General features: G+C 42.4%; 1 protein-coding gene across 1 annotated transcript; it reads left to right on the top strand.

Annotated features, from left to right (window-relative positions):
* Window positions 1-8,385: 8,385 nt before the first annotated feature.
* Window positions 8,386-13,034, top strand: LOC311119320 (NLR family CARD domain-containing protein 3-like; the record flags this gene model as incomplete). Its single annotated transcript, XM_084194040.1, has 5 exons — window positions 8,386-8,438; window positions 8,912-9,147; window positions 9,313-11,113; window positions 11,447-11,620; window positions 12,861-13,034. Coding segments are annotated over 5 exons (2,438 nt in total), but the record flags the coding sequence as incomplete, so codon positions are not given.
* Between the last annotated feature and the right edge of the window lie 2,475 nt (window positions 13,035-15,509).

The following is a 15,509-nucleotide window of genomic DNA, read 5'->3' as shown; positions in this document are numbered from 1 at the left end:
CCATGGTCACAGTTCTATCTCAATTGCTGATCAGATGTTAGAATGCATTAGATTGAAGGTAACAGTCAGCCAGATTAGACTACAGGTAAAAAAATTACCTGGCTGTTGTTGACAAGCATGGGCCTATTCAGTTCATATCCATATTATTAATATTTGATTCATTGATTGAAATTACGACCCCATCCTCAGTAGCCTATTCCAGCAGGCTACTGGGCAACAGAAGCACTTCCTACCTCAACATCGTCTTGCTATTCATGTTAAATAAATTCATCTGTCAATTTGAACTAAGCAAGCTGCAAAATCATTCAGCTTACATCTTGCCTACATGTTGCCCAGGCTACTGGAGGCTGTCTGAAATAAGATGTTGGCCTATCAGGGTCTATGTTTTGGCCTAGTTTTCAGGCCTTGTTGGTGGGTTTTGAGTAGTCATTGGGCTAGAAAAAGGCATTGCATTAAATCACCTGACTGTTTGGATGTATCTATTAGTAAACTGTTTTATTTCTGAGAGATCTTGAATAAAAGAGAACAATTGACATTCAATAATTAGTTGTCACTGTGTTCACCACAACCAACATGCTGCATCTCTGTTTAGGGGTCAGTGGTCTAAAATGAGTCTCTCTGGGGAGAGAGAGGAGGGGGTCCCTGCCTCTAAAATGAGTCTCTCTGGGGAGAGAGAGGAGGGGGGCCCTGCATCTAAAATGAGTCTCTCTGGAGAGAGAGAGGAGGGGGGCACTGCATCTAAAAGGAGTCTCTCTGGGGAGAGAGAGGAGGGGGGCCCTGCATCTAAAATGAGTCTCTCTGGAGAGAGAGAGGAGGGGGGCCCTGCCTCTAAAATGAGTCTCTCTGGGGAGAGAGAGGAGGGGGTCCCTGCCTCTAAAAGGAGTCTCTTTGGGGAACATGACACCAAAGCTAAGAGGTGAGCTGAAAATATTGTTTAAGAATTTATATTCCAAAGTGCTATATAGGAGAAAGAAAATCACATTTGTGTTTTTTCATCAGAAATTATTACTAATGGGTACCTTCAATGTAACTATTTTAGATTTGAGATGTGATTTAAAACCATTGTTTTGCTGGAATGTAATGTTCGTATCCTGTATATTTGACTGTGATACGTGGTCGTCTCACCTAGCTACCTTAAGATGAATGCATTTACAGATGCCATATCTTCATTTGACCCTGTTTCTCACAGCAGGAACATAATCCTGCAGCAATAGCAAATGTGTATTTTTAGGTGGATTATAATTAAGGGATATTTTCTGTAGGGGTTCATACATTTTTCACCAGGGAAAATCAAGTCTGACATTTTAAAGTGGAAATTACACACTTTAGACACCTTTATAAAGCCTTGTAGTGGTTTAATAATTTCTTTAAACAATAAAAGCTAATTGACCAACATTTCTGAAAATGGATATATAGCATTTTGGAATGAAACTCTTCTTATGTTTCCCCATCTGAGCTCAGAGTAGATGAGAGATGTAATGTTTGTCTCTGTTGTGTTGAAGTCCAATCAAGCAGGAGAGACCAGCCTCCCCTGTACCCAGTTGTGTGTCCATGAAGAGTGACTGGTCTATGAGTCCTCCTATAAAGTTTAGAGAGGGAGACTTTTCTAATGAACAAAGGTAAGAAGAACTCATGGGTCATGGTCAGTGAGTTAAACAACACTGTCTCTAGTCATTTCTCCTCTCCCATTTTCCCATTTATTTTTGTTGTTTTCATAATCCATAGGCTAATCATTTTTTCCATTTTCATAGTCCTGAAACATTATCAAACAAACACAACATTCCCTGTGTGTGTGTGTTGTGTGTGTGTGTGTGTGTGTGTGTGTGTGTGTGTGTGTGTGTGTGTGTGTGTGTCAGTGAGTGTGTGTGTGTGTCAGTGAGTGTGTGTGTGTGTGTGCACTCCCTAGATGAGGAGATGTAATCTCTATCCTGATTGCCTAGTCACTTTTACCCCTACCTACATGTACATATTACCTCAACTACCTGGTACCCCTGCACATTGACTCAGTACTGGTACTCCTTGTATATAGTCTAGTAATTACCTCAACTACCTGGTACCCCTGCACACTGACTCAGTACTGGTACTCCTTGTATATAGTCTAGTTATTACCTCAACTACCTGGTACCCCTGCACATTGACTCAGTACTGGTACTCCTTGTATATAGTCTAGTTATTACCTCAACTACCTGGTACCCTGCACATTGACTCAGTACTGGTACTCCTTATATATAGTCTAGTTATTACCTCAACTACCTGGTACCCCTGCACATTGACTCAGTACTGGTACTCCTTGTATATAGTCTAGTTATTACCTCAACTACCTGGTACCCCTGCACATTGACTCAGTACTGGTACTCCTAATAGCCTCATTATTGTTATATCATTATGTTACGATTTCCTTTTTTTATTTAGCTAATTTTTGTGACTTTTTAACTCTGCATTGTTGGGAAAGGGCTCGTTAGTAAGCATTTCACGGTAAAGTGTACAGCTGTTTTATTCAGCGCATGTGAGAAATACAATTTGATTTGAAGGTCATTGGCAGAAACACATCATTGGCTCTAACGGTCGTCTCGTGCCGAACAGCGCATGTTCGGATGTTGAAGCACTGTGGCTAGGAAAAACTCCCTGGAAATAATAATAATAATAATATATGCCATTTAGCAGACGCTTTTATCCAAAGCGACTTACAGTCATGCGTGCATACATTTTTGTGTATGGGTGGTCCCGGGGATCGAACCCACTACCTTGGCGTTACAAGCGCCGTGCTCTACCAGCTGAGCTACAGAGGACCACACCTAGGAAGAAACCTAGAGAGGAACCAGGCTCTGAGGGGTGGCCAGTCCTCTTCTGGCTGTGCCGGGTGGAGATTATAACAGTACATGGCCATTAAGGCCAGATCATTCTTCAAGATGTTCAAATGTTCATAGATGACCAGCAGGGTCAAATAATAATCACAGTGGTTATAGAGGTTGCAACAGGTCAGCATCTCAGGAGTAAATGTCAGTTGCCTTTTCATAGTCGAGCATTCAGATGTCGAGACAGCAGGTGTGGCGGAGAGAGAGAGAGAGAGAGAGAGAGAGAGAGCTACAGGTAAAAAAAATAACCTGGCTATTGTTGACAAGCATATGCCTATTTAGTTCATATCCAATTTATTAATTTTTGATTCATTGATTGAAATTACGACCCCATCCTCAGTAGCCTATTCCAGCAGGCTACTGGGCAACAGAAGCACTTCCTACCTCAACATCGTCTTGCTATTCATGTTAAATAAACGAATCTGTCAATTTGAACTAAGCAAGCTGCTAAATCATTCAGCTTACATCTTGCCTACATCTTGCCCAGACTACTGGAGGCTGTCTGAAATAAAGATGTAGGCATGTCAGGGGCTATGTTTTGGCCTAGTTTTCAGGCCTTGTTGACGGGTTTTGAGTAGTCATTGGGCTAGAAAAAGCAATTGCATTAAATCACCTGACTGTTTGGATGTGTCTGTTAGTTAATGTTTTATTTCTGAGAGATAATGAATAAAAGAGAACAATTGACATTCTAGAATGAGTTGTCACTGTGTTCACCACAACCAACATGCTGGATCTCTGTTTAGGGGTCAGTGGTCTAAAATGAGTCTCTCTGGGAGACCTGACACCAAAACTAAGAGGTGAGCTGACAATACTGTTTAAGAATTTATATTAGAAAGTGCTATATAGGAGAAAAGAAAATCACATTTGTGATTTTTCATTTGAAATGATTACTAATAGGTACCTTCAATGTAACTATTGTAGATTTTAGATGTGATTTAAAACCATTGTTTAGTTGGAATGTAATGTTCGTATCCTGTATATTTGACTGTGATACGTAGTTGTCTCATCTAGCTACCTTAAGATGAATGCATTTACAGATGCCATATCTTAATTTGACCCAGTTTCTCACAGCAGGAACATAATCCTGCAGCAACAGCAAATGTGCATTTTTATGTGGATTATAATTAAGGGATATTTTCTGTAGGGGTTCATTCATTTTTCATCAGGGCAAATCAAGTCTGACATTTGTAAGTGGAAATTACACTTTAGACACCTTTATAAAGCCTTGTAGTGGTTTAATATTTTCTTTAAACAATAATAGCTAATTGACCAACATTTCTGAAAATGGATATATAGCGTTTTGGAATGAAACTCTTGTTTCCCCATCTGAACTCAGACTAGATGAGAAACGTAATGTTTGTCTCTGTTGTGTTGAAGCCCAATCAAGCAGGAGAGACCAGCCTCCCCTGTACCCAGCTGTGTGTCCATGAAGAGTGACCAGTCTATGGGTCCTCCTATATCCTTTAGAGAGGGAGACTTTTCTACTGAACAAAGGTAAGAAGAACTCATGGGTCATGGTCAGTGAGTTAAACAACACTGTCTCTAGTCATTTCTCCTCTCCCATTTTCCCATTTATTTTTCCATTTTCATAGTCCTGAAACAATATTAAACAAACACAACATTCGCTGTGTGTGAGTGTGTGTGCACTCCCTGGATAAGGAGATGTAATCTCTATCCTGATTGCCTAGTCACTTTCACCCCTACCTACATATTACCTCAACTACCTGGTACCCCTGCACAATTTTTATTTTATTTTATTTCACCTTTATTTATCCAGGTAAGCCAGTTTAGAACAAGTTCTCATTTACAACTGCGACCTGGCCAAGATAAAGCAAAGCAGTGCGATAAAAACAACAACACAGAGAAAAACATAAAGTCAAAAATACAACAGAAAATATATATACAGTGTGTGCAAATGTAGTAAGTTATGGAGGTAAGGCAATGAATAGACCATAGTGCAAAATAGTTACAATTTAGTATTAACACTGGAGTGATAGATGTGCAGAAGATGATTTGCAAATAGAGATACTGGGGTGCAAATGAGCAAAATAAATAACAATATGGCGATGAGGTAGTTGGGTGGGCTAATTTCAGATGGGCTGTGTACAGGTGCAGTGATCGGTAAGCTGCTCTGACAACTGATGCTTAAAGTTAGTGAGGGAGATAAGAGTCTCCAGCTTCAGAGATTTTTGCAGTTCGTTCCAGTCATTAGCAGCAGAGAACTGGAAGGAATGGCAGCCAAAGGAGGTGTTGGCTTTTGGGGATGACCAGTGAGATATACCTGCTGGAGCGCATACTACGGGTGGGTGTTACTATGGTGACCAATGAGCTAAGATAAGGTGGGGATTTACCTAGCAGAGATTTATAGATGACCTGGAGCCAGTGGGATTGGCGATGAATATGTAGTGAGGGCCAGCCAACAAGAGTGTACAGGTCACAATGGTGGGTAGTATATTGGGGTTTGGTGACAAAACGGATGGCACTGTGATAGACTACATCCAATTTGCTGAGTAGAGTGTTGAAGGCTATTTTGTAAATGACATCGCCGAAGTCAAGGATCGGTACGATAGTCAGTTTTACGAGGACATGTTTGGCAGCATGAGTGAAGGAGGCTTTGTTGCGAAATGGGAAGCCGATTCTAGATTTAACTTTGGATTGGAGATGCTTAATGTGAGTCTGGAAGGAGAGTTTTACGGTCTAACCAGACACCTAGGTGTTTGTAGTTGTCCACATATTCTAAGTCAGACCCGCCGAGAGTAGTGATTCTAGTCGGGTGGGCGGGTGCAAGCAGCGTTCGATTGAAGAGCATGCATTTAGTTTTACTAGCGTTTAAGAGCAGTTGGAGGCTACGGAAGGAGTGTTGTATGGCATTGAAGCTCGTTTGGAGGTTTGTTAACACAGTGTCCAATGAAGGGCCAGATGTATACAGATGTATGGTGTCGTCTGCGTAGAGGTGGATCTGAGAGTCACCAGCAGCAAGAGCGACATCATTGATATACACAGAGAATAGAGTCGGCCCGAGAATTGAACCCTGTGGCACCCCCATAGAGACTGCCAGAGGTCCAGACAACAGGCCCTCCGATTTGACACATTGAACTCTATCTGAGAAGTAGTTGATGAACCAGGCGAGGCAGGTATATGAGAAACCAAGGCTATTTAGTCTGCCAATAAGAATGCGGTGATTGACAGAGTCGAAAGCCTTGGCCAGGTCAATGAAGACGGCTGCACAGTACTGTCTTTTATCGATCGCGGTTATAATATCGTTTAGGACCTTGAGCGTGGCTGAGGTGCACCCATGACCAGCTCGGAAACCAGATTGCATAGCGGAGAAGGTACGGTGGGATTCGAAATGGTCGGTGATCTGTTTGTTAACTTGGCTTTCAAATACTTTCGAAAGGCAGGGCAGGATGGATATAGTTCTGTAACAGTTTGGATCTAGAGTGTCACCCCCTTTGAAGAGGGGGATGACCGCGGCAGCTTTCCAATCTCTGGGGATCTCAAACGATACGAAAGAGAGGTTGAACAGGCTAGTAATAGGGGTTGCGACTATTTCGGCGGCTAATTTGAGAAAGAAAGTTGCAGTGGAGTGGGCAAGTTGCAGTGGAGGGTGCAGAGCTGGTGGCCGGGGTAGGGGTAGCCAGGTGGAAAGCATGGCCAGCCGTAGCAAAATGCTTGTTGAAATTTTCGATTATTGTAGATTTATCGGTAGTGATAGTGTTTCCTAGCCTCAGTGCAGTGGGCAGCTGGGAGGAGGTGCTCTTATTCTCCATGGACTTTACAGTGTCCCAAAGCTTTTTGGAGTTAGTGCTGCAGGATGCAAATTTCTGTTTGAAAAAGCTAGCCTTTGCTTTCCTAACTGATTGTGTATATTGGTTCCTGACTTCCCTGAAAAGTTGCATATCGCGTGGGCTGTTCGATGCTAATGCAGTACGCCACAGGATGTTTTTGTGCTGGTCAAGGGCAGTCAAGTCTGGGGTGAACCAGGGGCTATATATGTTCTTAGTTCTGAATTTTTTTGAATGGGGCATGCTTATTTAAGATGGAGAGGAAAGCACTTTTAAAGAACAACCAGACATCCTCTACTGACAGAATGAGGTCAATATCCATCCAAGATACCCGGGCCAGGTCAATTAGAAAGGCCTGCTTGCTGAAGTGTTTTAGGGAGCGTTTGACAGTGATGTGGGGTGGTCGTTTGACCGCGGACCCATTACGGACGCTGGCAATGAGGCAGTGATCGCTGCCAAGCAATACGAACTCTGAGGATAGATGGGGTTCAATCAATTCACATATGGTGTCCAGGGCACAGCTGGGGGCTGAGGGGGGTCTGTAGCAAGCGGCAACAGTGAGAGACTTATTTCTGGAAAGGTGGATTTTTAGAAGTAGAAGCTCAAACTGTTTGGGCACAGACCTGGATAGTATGATAGAGCTCTGCAGGCTATCTCTACAGTAGATTGCAACTCCGCCCCCTTTGGCAGTTCTATCTAGACGGAAAATGTTGTAGTTGGGAATGGACATTTCTGAATCTTTGGTGGCCTTCCTAAGCCAGGATTCAGACACTGCTAGAACATCAGGGTTGGCGGAGTGTGCTAACGCAGTGAATAACTCAAACTTAGGGAGGAGGCTTCTGATGTTAACATGCAAGAAACCAAGGCTTTTACGGTTACAGAAGTCAACAAATGATAGTGCCTGGGGGGTAGGAGTGATACTGAGGGCTACAGGGCCTGGGTTAGCCTCTACATCACCAGAGGAACAGAGGAGGAATAGAATAAGGATACGGCTAAAGGCTTTAAGAACTGGTCTTCTAGTACGTTGGGTACAGAGAAAAGGGGCAGATTTCCGGGCGTTGTAGAATATATTCAGGGCATTATGTACAGACAAGGATATGGAAGGATATGAGTACAGTGGAGGTAAACCTAAGCGTTGGGTAACAATGAAAGAGATAGCATCACTGGAGGCACCGATTGAGCCGGTCTATATGTATGGGGGGTGGGACAAAGGAGCTGTCCAAGGCAGGTTGAGCTGGGCTGGGGGATCTACAGTGAAATAGTACAATAAGAAATAACCGAAACAGCAATAAGCAAGGCATATTGACATAGGAGAGAGGCATAACACAATCACAGGTGTTATTCGAGAGAGCTAAGACAACAGCTGGTAATGGCAGGCTCTGTCGCAGCCGGCCGCGACCGGGAGACTCATGGGTGGCGCACAATTGGCCCAGCGTCGTCCAGGGTAGGGGAGGGAATGGCCGGCAAGGATGTAGCTCAGTTGATAGAGCATGGCCGCCAGGGTTGTGGGTTCGCTTCCCACGGGGGGCCAGTATAAAAAAAATATATATATAGATATTTACAAAAAATTATGTATTCACTAACTGTAAGTCGCTCTGGATAAGAGCGTCTGCTAAATGACTAAAATGTAAATGTAAGATAGTTTAGTAATACCTCTGTGGACATGTTATTCATTCCAGAGGCTACTACCACTGAGGGCAGAGTATTCTGTTCCCAGCTGTCTGTCTATGAACAGTGACTCCTCCATGAATCGTCCTGTCAATTCCAGTTGTGATGGATCAATTACCTTTGACCCAAGGTCCGTCACTAGTCAGAATAATATTACTAGTGAAGAGGAGAATATTCAAGATGTCATATAGATATGTTTTGTAATGTGTAGTTTGTTTTAACAGTTTATTAGAGCGATTACTGCACCTTCTTTTATCTCTGTAGTGGAAGGTCTACTCTGTTAGAGGATCAGTATTAACATCTACAATCTCTCTCTCCTTTATCTCTATAGTGGAAGGTCTACTCTGTTAGAGGATCAGTATTAACATCTACAATCTCTCTCTCCTTTATCTCTGTAGTGGATGGTCTACTCTGTTAGAGGATCAGTATTAACATCTACAATCTCTCTCTCCTTTATCTCTGTAGTGGAAGGTCTACTCTGTTAGAGGATCAGTATTAACATCTACAATCTCTCTCTCCTTTATCTCTGTAGTGGAAGGTCTACTCTGCCAGAGGATCAGTATTAACATCTACAATCTCTCTCTCTCTCCTTTACCTCTGTAGTGGAAGGTCTACTCTGTTAAAGGATCAATCCAGGTGTGCAGTGTGTCAGCAGGTGCTGAGGGATCCAGTCTCTACCACCTGTGGACACAGGTTCTGCAGACAGTGCATCACCAGATACTGGGAGAAACCTGCTCCTTCAGGAGACTATGACTGTCCTCAGTGTAGAAAGAGATCCAGAACACGGCCTGTACTACAGCAGCTGAGTCAACCCAATAAAACAAGAGGCTCTGAAAACAGTAAGACCACTTGCACATGTGGGCCAAGTCAAGACCTTAATATGATTTACAGTAGTTAACTACAATATTATGAGATAATAGAAGTTACTGTAGTTGTGGAAGGCCCACTTTTCATCCTGTCAATGAATGTTTCTGATACACATCATTGTTCTTCTTCCCTTGTAGTGGATGACAGCCTGCAGAGAGCTATAGTAAACCATAAAGACAGTCTGAAAAGGAGGTATGAATGTGTGATAGAAGGCATGGAAATAGCAGGGAACCAAACTCCCCTCAACAGGATTTACACAGAGCTCTACATCACAGAAGGAGAGAGTGAAGGGGTTAACAATGAACATGAGGTGTGGCAGCTAGAGACAGCATCCAGGACACCAACCTCACATGACACAGCAATCCACTGCAATGACATATTTAAACCCTTACCAGGCCAAGAGAGAAGCATCAGAACTGTGCTGACGAAGGGCATCGCTGGCATCGGAAAAACAGTCTCTGTGCAGAAGTTCATCCTAGACTGGGCTGAAGGGAAGGCGAACCAAGATGTGGATATCATATTTGTGCTTCCTTTCCGGGAGCTGAACTTGATTAAAGATCTCCAGTACAGTCTTCTCAGACTTTTAAATGGCTTCCACACAGAACTAGACATAGGCAATGCAAAGAAACTCACTGCCTGTAAAGCTATGTTCATCTTTGATGGTTTGGATGAAAGCAGACTTCCATTGGATTTCCAGCACAATGAAAAGGTGTCTGATGTCACCCAGACATCGTCTGTCGATGTTCTGCTGACAAACCTCTTCAAGGGGAATCTGCTTCCCTCTACTCTCCTATGGATAACCTCCCGACCAGCAGCAACCAATCAGATCCCCCCTAAGTGTGTTGACCAGGTGACAGAGGTACGAGGGTTCAATGACCCACAGAAGGAGGAGTACTTCAGGAAGAGATTCAGTGATGAGGACCTGGCCAGCAGAATCATCTCACACATAAAGACATCAAGGAGCCTCCACATCATGTGCCACATGCCAGTGTTCTGTTGGATTTCTGCAATAGTCCTTGAGCACATGTTGAGTACAGACAAGAGGAGAGAGATGCCCACGACTCTGACTGAGATGTCAATACACTTCCTGCTCATTCAGACCAGCCTGAAGAACCAGAAATATCATGGAAGAGATGAGATGGATCAACAGGAGCTCATGGAGTCAGATAAGGAAATTCTTCTGAAGCTGGGGAAGCTGGCGTTTGAAAATCTGGAGAAGGGTAATCTCATGTTCTATGAAGAAGACCTGAAAGAGTGTGGCATTGATGTCAAAGAAGCCTCAGTGTACTCAGGAGTGTGCACACAAATCTTTAAAGAAGAGTCTGTGTTATTTCAGAGAGTGGTGTACTGCTTTGTTCATCTGAGCATTCAGGAGTTTCTCTCAGCTGTCTACATGTACCATTGTTACACAACCAAGAACATGGATGCACTGAAGCCCTTCCTCAAGGGAAAGTCTAGAGCTGCATCTGAAGAGCTAACCTTGCATGAGCTGCTGAAGAGTACCGTGGATAAAGCCTTGGAGAGCAAGAACGGATACCTGGACCTCTTTGTCCGCTTCCTTCATGGCATGTCACTGGAGTCCAATCAGAAACTCCTACGAGGTCTGGTGACACAGACAGAAAGCAGTCCAGACAGCGTCCAGAAAACAATCCGTTCCCTGAAGGTGATGCAGAGGAAGAACATCTCCCCTGAGAGGTGCATCAATCTCTTCCACTGTCTGATAGAGATGAAAGACCATTCAGTACAGGAGGAAATCCAAGCGTACTTGAGGTCAGAGAAGAGATCAAAAAAACTCACACTTTCTCAGTGTTCAGCACTGGCCTACATGCTACAGATATCAGAGGAGGTTCTGGATGTGTTTGACCCGAAGGTATACAAGACATCAGAGGAGGGTCGTAGGAGACTGCTCCCAGCTGTGAGAGGCTGCAGGAAAGCTCTGTAAGTATTCATGGAAATATCCCACATCAAAATACATTGTAGTTACAGCAGCATTTTTATTGGCTGACGGGCTCTGTAAGTACTCATGTGACTATCCCTCAGACCAAACTTTACTGTATGTAAGAACAACAATATTTTCATTGGCTGACTAAACTTTCTATCAGCTGAAAACTCTTAAACAAACTGTAATACAAACGGATCAGAAAAGTTGTAGCATTGAGACATCTATACACAGTGTTCACATTATTAGTGCAGGGGTAACAGTGTAAGCAGGGAAGCTAAATGTAACATTTTAATCCAACCTGTCCCTCATGGTATTTACTCTGTTGACAGACTCACTGGCTGTAAACTCACAGACACATCCTGTGAAGTGTTGGCCTCAGTGCTCAGTTCAAACCCCTCACACCTGAGAGAGCTGGACCTGAGTAACAATGACCTGAAGGATTCAGGAGTGAAGCTGGTCTCTGCTGGACTGGGCAATCCCCACTGTAAACTGGAGACTCTGAGGTCAGTATTCCTGTAGTTGGTCAACAAGTGATAACTGTTCACCAGATCCACATGTGTTTACCAGGCACACATAGTCCACACCGTATGTGTTTGGACAGTGAAGCTTACAGTTTTACATTTGGTGCTATGCTCCAGCATTTTGGATTTGAGATATAATGTTTCATATTAGGCGACAGTACAGAATGTCACCTTTTATTTGAGGGTATTCATACATACCTGTTTTACTGTTTAGAAATGAAAGCATTTAATGTATCTAGTTCTCCCATTTGAAAAAGTAATAAGTATTTGGACAAATTAATTTAGTCCAAAGTTTAGTATTTGGTCCCATATTCCTTACCTGCAGTGATTACATCAAGCTTGTGTTTCTACAAACTTGTTGAATGCATTTGCAGTTTGTCTTGGTTGTGTTTTGGATGATGTTTTTCCTAATAGAAACTGAATGGTGAATAATGTCCTGTCATTTTGGAGTCACTTCACTTGTATTGTCAGTAAGAATAGAAGATGTTTCTGAACACTTCTACATTCATGTGGATGCTACTATGATTATGAATAATCATGAATGAATCGTGAATGATGATGAATGAGAAAGTTACAGAGGAACAAGGATCATACCCCCTGTGTTATTGGTAATGGTGAGAGGTTAGCATGTTTTGTTGTAGCCTCTGTAACTCTCTCACTCATTATTATTCATGATTCATTCATGATCTTTCTTAATCATGGCATCATCAGGATTAATTTAGTAGTGTTTAGAAACATGTTATCTACTCACTTAGACAGAAAATTACTCCAGTCATCATCCACCATTCAGTTACTATCGGGCAAAACATAACCCAAAACACAACCAAAACAAACTGCAAATACAACCAACGAATTTGGGACCAAATACTAAACTTTTGACTACTTTAATACACTATAAGTGAATTGGTCAGAATACTTTTGACTTCTTCAAATGGGGGACTAGATACATAAAGTAAATCTAAATCTGATACCTCACTGTCTGTCTTTTGACTGATACTGCTTTTTAAAATGGTCTGGTCAGTCTACTCAAATATTTGGACAATACATTTTTCCATCTACAAGCAATAATTTGATAATTTCAAATAATGATACATTAATTTATGAATAGATATGTCAGGTTTCAGGACACTGATATATCTGAATATGTTGAAAAAATATATTGCCACTATTTTCACCACCAAAGAATAGCAGTGTGGTTTTAATATGATTTGACTCTTTGCAGGCTGTCACGCTGTCTAGTCACAGAGGAAGGCTGTGCTTCTCTGGTCTCAGCTCTGAAGTCAAACCTCTCACACCTGAGAGAGCTGGATCTGAGTAACAATGACCTGAAGGATTCAGGAGTGAAGCTGCTCTCTGCTGGACTGGGGAATCCCCACTGTAAACTGGAGACTCTGAGGTCAGTATTCCTGTAGTTGGTCAACAAGTGATAACTGTTCACCAGATCCACATGTGTTGACCAGGCACACATAGTCCACACCATATGTGTTTGGACAGTGAAGCTTACAGTTTTACATTTGGTGCTATGCTCCATAATTTTGGATTTGAAATTGTTTCATATTAGGCAACAGTACAGAATGTCACTTTTTATTTGAGGGTATTCATACATACCTGTTTTACTGTTTAGAAATGAAAGCACTTAATGTATGTAGTTCTCCCATTTGAAAAAGTCATAAGTATTTGGACAAATTAATTTAGTCCAATGTTTAGTGTTTTAGTGTTTGGTCTTTGAATATTCTTTGCCTGCAGTGATTACATCAAGCTTGTGATTCTACAAACTTGTTGAATACATTTGCAGTTTGTCATGGTTGTGTTTTGGATGATGTTTTTCCCAATAGAAACTGAATGGTGAATAATGTCCTGTCATTTTGGAGTCACTTCACTTGTATTGTCAGTAAGAATAGAAGATGTTTCTGAACACTTCTACATTCATGTGGATGCTACCATAATTATGAATAATCATGAATGAATCGTGAATGATGATGAATGAGAAAGTTACAGAGGAACAAGGATCATACCCCCTCTGTTATTGGTAATGGTGAGAGGTTAGCATGTTTTGTTGTAGCCTCTGTAACTTTCTCACTCATTATTATTCATGATTCATTCATGATTTTTCTTAATCATGGCATCATTAGGATTCATTTAGTAGTGTTTAGAAACATTTACATTTTAGTCATTTAGCAGACGCTCTTATCCAGAGCGACTTACAGTTAGTGAGTGCATACATTATTTTTTATTAAATTTTTTCATACTGGCCCCCCGTGGGAATCGAACCCACAACCCTAGTGTTGCAAACTTCATGCTCTACCAACCAAACTACATCCCTGCCGGCCATTCCCTCCCCTACCCTGGACGACGCTGGGCCAATTGTGCGCCGCCCCATGAGTCTCCCGGTCGCGGCCGGCTACGACAGAGCCTGGATTCGAACCAGGATCTCTAGTGGCACAGCTACAGAAACCTGTTATCTACTCACTTAGACAGAAAATTACTCCAGTCATCATCCACCATTCAGTTACTATCGGGCAAAACATAACCCAAAACAAACTGCAAATACAAACAATGAGTTCACAACCAAATACTCAACTTTTGACTACGTTAATACACTATAAGTCAAATGGTCAGAATACGTTTGACTTCGTCAAATGGGGGGACTAGATACATAAAGTGCTTTCATTTCTAAACGGTGAAACAGATACAGTGGGGGAAAAAAGTATTTAGTCAGCCACCAATTGTGCAAGTTCTCCCACTTAAAAAGATGAGAGAGGCCTGTAATTTTCATCATAGGTACACGTCAACTATGACAGACAAATTGAGAATTTTTTTCTCCAGAAAATCACATTGTAGGATTTTTAATGAATTTATTTGCAAATTATGGTGGAAAATAAGTATTTGATCACCTTCAAAGAAGCAAGATTTCTGGCTCTCACAGACCTGTAACTTCTTCTTTAAGAGGCTCCTCTGTCCTCCACTCGTTACCTGTATTAATGGCACCTGTTTGAACTTGTTAACAGTATAAAAGACACCTGTCCACAACCTCAAACAGTCACACTCCAAACTTCACTATTGCCAAGACCAAAGAGCTGTCAAAGGAGACCAGAAACAAAATTGTAGACCTGCACCAGGCTGGGAAGACTGAATCTGCAATAGGTAAGCAGCTTGGTTTGAAGAAATCAACTGTGGGAGCAATTATTAGGAAATGGAAGACATACAAGACCACTGATAATCTCCCTCGATCTGGGGCTCCACGCAAGATCTCACCCCGTGGTGTCAAAATGATCACAAGAACGGTGAGCAAAAATCCCAGAACCACACGGGGGGACCTAGTGAATGACCTGCAGAGAGCTGGGACCAAAGTATCAAAGCCTACCATCAGTAACACACTACGCCGCCAGGGACTCAAATCCTGCAGTGCCAGACGTGTCCCCCTGCTTAAGCCAGTACATGTCCAGGCCCGTCTGAAGTTTGCTAGAGTGCATTTGGATGATCCAGAAGAGGATTGGGAGAATGTCATATGGTCAGATGAAACCAAAATATAACTTTTTAGTAAAAACTCAACTCGTCGTGTTTGGAGGACAAAGAATGCTGAGTTGCATCCAAAGAACACCATACCTACTGTGAAGCATGGGGGTGGAAACATCATGCTTTGGGGCTGTTTTTCTGCAAAGGGACCTGGACGACTGATCCGTGTAAAGGAAAGAATGAATGGGGTCATGTATCATGAGATTTTGAGTGAAAACCTCCTTCCATCAGCAAGGGCATTGAAGATAAAATGTGGCTGGGTCTTTCAGCATGACAATGATCCCAAACACACCGCCCGGGCAACGAAGGAGTGGCTTCGTAAGAAGCATTTCAAGGTCCTGGAGTGGCCTAGCCA

The sequence above is a fragment of the Coregonus lavaretus genome, assembly GCF_964263955.1.
Source record: "Coregonus lavaretus genome assembly, contig: HAP1_SCAFFOLD_3203, whole genome shotgun sequence".
Classification (NCBI taxonomy): Eukaryota; Metazoa; Chordata; class Actinopteri; order Salmoniformes; family Salmonidae; genus Coregonus; species Coregonus lavaretus.
Note: the sequence above shows the minus strand (reverse complement) of the source record. Positions and strands in the feature narration are given on the sequence as shown.